At 47.6% G+C, this 4,208-nt stretch overlaps 1 protein-coding gene across 3 annotated transcripts; it reads right to left on the minus strand.

Annotated features, from left to right (window-relative positions):
* Positions 1-1,197: 1,197 nt before the first annotated feature.
* arf3a (ADP-ribosylation factor 3a) lies at positions 1,198-4,208 on the minus strand. 3 transcript variants are annotated; one of them, XM_053425507.1, is made up of 5 exons: positions 4,146-4,208; positions 2,892-3,074; positions 2,389-2,499; positions 1,964-2,088; positions 1,198-1,855 (listed from the first exon to the last, which is right to left on the minus strand). In XM_053425507.1, the coding sequence occupies exons 2-5, from the start codon at positions 3,037-3,039 to the stop codon at positions 1,694-1,696; spliced, it is 546 nt and encodes a 181-aa protein (XP_053281482.1). In that variant the 5' UTR covers positions 3,040-3,074; positions 4,146-4,208; the 3' UTR covers positions 1,198-1,693. The 3 variants fall into 3 exon arrangements, with proteins under 3 accessions (XP_053281482.1, XP_053281483.1, XP_053281484.1); XM_053425508.1 differs by having other exon boundaries at positions 2,892-3,090; positions 4,146-4,190; XM_053425509.1 differs by having other exon boundaries at positions 2,892-3,102; positions 4,146-4,176.

The raw sequence follows: 4,208 nt of genomic DNA on the forward strand, positions 1-4,208 counted from the left end.
TTCGGTAAACTTGACACGATATCCATAACATTTATCAGTACAGCGTTGTTCCAACCAGCAGCAGTAATGTAGACTAACAAATACAGTCTGAGGAAACAGGCTATTATAATTCACTTTTATTACAGATCTTGTACAGTATTAACATGCCTTATGATGCAGTATTATTACTATCACCCTCTCTCCTGTTAGTGTTAAATGATGTGATTTGTGAACACTCAAAAAGACGACTCTCTGATCAGGTTAGCAAATTAGTTAAAAACAACAATAAAGTCAACACTTTGCCTTTTGATCCAAAATAAATAAATACTCCATCCAGAAATACAAAAGAAAAAAAAATATCTGACTCTACATTTTGTACAACAATAACACATCCAGAGTTATTTTGTGCACCATGGTACACGGCTCAACACAATAAACACGTATGATGTCACGCCAATTAGAGATGAATAAATCCGGGTGACCAGCAGTGTGACTTCTTCTGACAGATATATTGTCGCTGCTTGCACAAACCGACTCTTAAAAAAAAGACACATTCGAAAAAACCATGTAAGCTCTCTAATATTGCCAATCACATGCTCTGCTGCATCACTCTGCCAATAGCTTCCAGGCCAATAGCAGCCATTCACCCCCCCCCCCCCCCCCCCCCCCCCAAGCCACAGGGCTGGCACACCGCCTCTCCTGTCATCTGTATCAGCTCGGCTGTCGCACCTAGCTGACGCCAGACAAACCGCTCTAACCCTCACTGAGCCCGGCAAGTTGGATTTAAGAACAAACCTTTATTTACAGCAGCGGCCTGCAGCAGTTCACAGCTCTCACAAGCCCACGAGCCAATACTGGGATATCTCCATGCACATTGGGAAGCAGTATTATACATTTGATAGGGAGGCTTATTTTTCTTTTCTTTTTTTTTAAACCAGCTGCCTTACCATTAAATGCCCATTGCAATAAAGGGAGAGGAAAAAAATGAGGGATTACCATAAATAAACGTGTGAATAAATAAATGTTGACAAATATATAAATAAAAATAAATATTGTTTAAGACTATCCAGTATGTTAGCAGATGTAGTTTTAATGAATTAAATCTAAGATATAAATTTGGTGATGATCTGTTTGGACGGAAACTGATGTGACTCCGATAATGAGTCTGAGATAATAATGGAAATCCCACTATATTGTATAGATAGATAGATAGAGAGATAGATATAGATACTTTATTGATCCCAAGAGAATTTTAGGAAATTATGACAATCCTAGATTATATGAAGTATCTGAGGGAGGGTTGCTCTTCCATCATGAATCTAGATTCATCACATTTTTCTGAACAAATTGAAATTATTAGAACCTCAAAGGCCATAGACTGCAAAGTATGGGAAATACATATACGCCTTCACAGTAATATTATACTATTACATCCTGATATTTATGTATTCAGCTTATAGAGTGTAAGTCCTTTAGGTCAACTTCAACACCATAGGTTTCTATATAATAAAAAAACGCTCACAGCAGATCCAAACAAATTAAATTAATCAAAGCAAAAAAATAAAAATCTGATTATTTTTTGGGGGGGCCATTGAGAGTCACCCCCCGGGAACTTGTCTGCATTGCCTCTCCATGTAAACACAATGGATCCACTAGAACCACTACCTGGAGCTGGCACCCAGGCCCTTTCCCCACTCTTACTGACTTGAACCCTTCACTTTTTGTTCTTCAGCTGATTGGCCAGCCAGTCCAAGCCCTCGTAGAGGCCGTCCCCACTGGTGGCGCAGGTGGCCTGGATGTACCAGTTGCGGTGGCGTAGGGAGTGCAGGCCCAGCTTGTCTGTGATCTCTGCAGCGTTCATGGCGTTGGGCAGGTCCTGAAATCACAGGGTAGAGAACGTCAATCCACAGGCGACAGGCGGCGGTGAGGAAGCAGGTGCGGATTGACAGAGAATGCAAAGGCAGTGATGCAACGAGGACTTTACCTGTTTGTTAGCAAAGATGAGAAGAACGGCATCCCGCAGCTCATCCTCCGCCAGCATCCGCATTAGCTCCTCCCGAGCTTCATTCACCCGCTCACGGTCGTTGCTGTCCACCACAAAGATCAACCCTGTGGGGAGAGATCAGAAGCTGGTGGAAGAATCTTTTTTACAAGTTACAAAACCATCAAAACATATTGGTTCATCAAGATTTGTCATCGTCGAGGCTTTCAACATGACTAAGAGGAGGGTAATTTGAAAGAGTTGGAGGCTGTGGGCAAATGACTTCATCCAAAGCATTAGTCAGCTCAGCTGTGTCCTCAGGTGCTGGGGGCGAGAGTGTGTGCTGCAGGATCTGCCACAGGACTGGAGAGGCCTTGTAAAACATGGCCGACCGGTGCATTGTGTGAAAGGCTGCTGGAGAGGCTCACCCTGGGTGTTCTGAAAGTAGTGCCTCCACAGGGGACGGATCTTGTCCTGGCCACCGACGTCCCACACGGTGAAGCTAATGTTCTTGTACTCCACTGTCTCTACATTGAAACCTGTTAAAAAAAGGTTAAAGATATGAAGTTGGATTAACTCAAGAGGCAACATCTTTATCTTTCACAGCTGTTCCTGGTCTCCCTCGCTTTTCTCCCCCCCCCCCCCCCATTTTTCTCAGCTCCCCCCAACCGATCCAGGCACATGGCCGCCCACATTGAGTCGGGTTCTGCTCGAGGTTTGTTCCTCTTAAAAGGAGTCTTTTCCTCTCTACATTCGCCAAATGCTTGCCTGATGTGGTAACTGTTGGGTTTCTCGATTAATTTTTACAAGTACGTCTTGACCTCACTGTGTAAAGTGCCTTGACATAATGCATGTTGTGATTTGGCGCTATACAATAACATTTTTATTGAATTCTCTTAGGCCATCAGCAAATATTTGTTTCCTCACGCACCGATGGTGGGGATGGTGGTGACGATCTCCCCGAGCTTCAGCTTGTAGAGGATGGTGGTTTTCCCGGCGGCGTCCAGCCCCACCATGAGGATCCTCATCTCCTTCTTGCCTATCAGGCTCTTCAGCAGGTTCCCGAAGATGTTCCCCATGTCGACTGGCGGCTCTCAATCCAACTGCAACAGAACTGTGAGAACAGCGAGCTGAAGGGACCACTTTTCCGTACAGCAGCCGAGTCGAACAAACCCACACACAGAGAGGAAACACACATTGAGAGGCAGCAGCTCTTCACAAGGCGGCCCTCAACATCACAGCCTCATCATGGCTTCGAGCCGCCTCAGAGGAGCAGCCAGTAAAAGGCAGGCTTCACACCTCGGCAGGCCGCTGACCTGCCTTGAAAGGCTGCTGCTCTCCACTGACAGCTCACTGGGGAAACAGCCCGCCGCACTGGATCCCTGTTATGTGGATCGGCTTTCAAGTGGTGCAGGGTAACCACCTTTTATATGCTGTGTGCTGGCAGCCGAATAAACACCGGTGTAACAATCAATTCATATCACATTATGTGACACACAACCTCAGCTGCCGAGGGTGTGTTTGTGCACACAGCCTGGGAACACTTGTCTGTGGTCCAGCCTGCTGTGGGCTCTTTAACAGGCCAACTCTGCAGGCAACTTGTGCTCACACACACACACACACACATACACACACACACTGTTTGAGAGGCTGGTCTGAGAGAGGAGAGGCAGCACCAGGGTTCACCGTGGGGCAGGCTGAGCATCACTCTCTTCTCTGGGACACTTTCCTCTGTCACACTGATCATCCCAGTGGGGGGGTCGAACTCACTGATGAGCTCGGTGCCCATTCATTTGGGATCGAACGCAGTGGAGCTGTGAGCTTCAGCCCGTCGGAGCTGCAGCGGCCGTGTGCACCTGTCATGACGGCTCCTGCTGCACAGCCCGGGGATGGATATGCGGCAAATCGCGTATTCACAACTCGATGACATAACTACACCCAGTAAACATTTGAACTGGTGTCTTCGGTGTTGCGGGAAAGAAAAATCCCTCCGGGTCAATTGGTGTTCCGTAATCCCCCCCCCCCCCGTGCGGTCACGACGAGCGGCACCAGTCGGCCTCTGGTCGTCGACCGCTAATTTACCAGGAAGCGTTACGCGCCGTTTAAACATCGCTGACTCCGCCGCGAGTCACCGTTAGACCCGCTCCACGTCTCTGGACCTTTTAACACCGTTATTCACACTCACCCGTCCGCGGCAGGAAGCAGCGCGACCAGCTGGAGTCAGGCGGAGGACTGCGGTGAGGTCTCG

Source organism: Pleuronectes platessa, chromosome 6 (assembly GCF_947347685.1).
Source record: "Pleuronectes platessa chromosome 6, fPlePla1.1, whole genome shotgun sequence".
NCBI classification, from domain to species: domain Eukaryota; kingdom Metazoa; phylum Chordata; class Actinopteri; order Pleuronectiformes; family Pleuronectidae; genus Pleuronectes; species Pleuronectes platessa.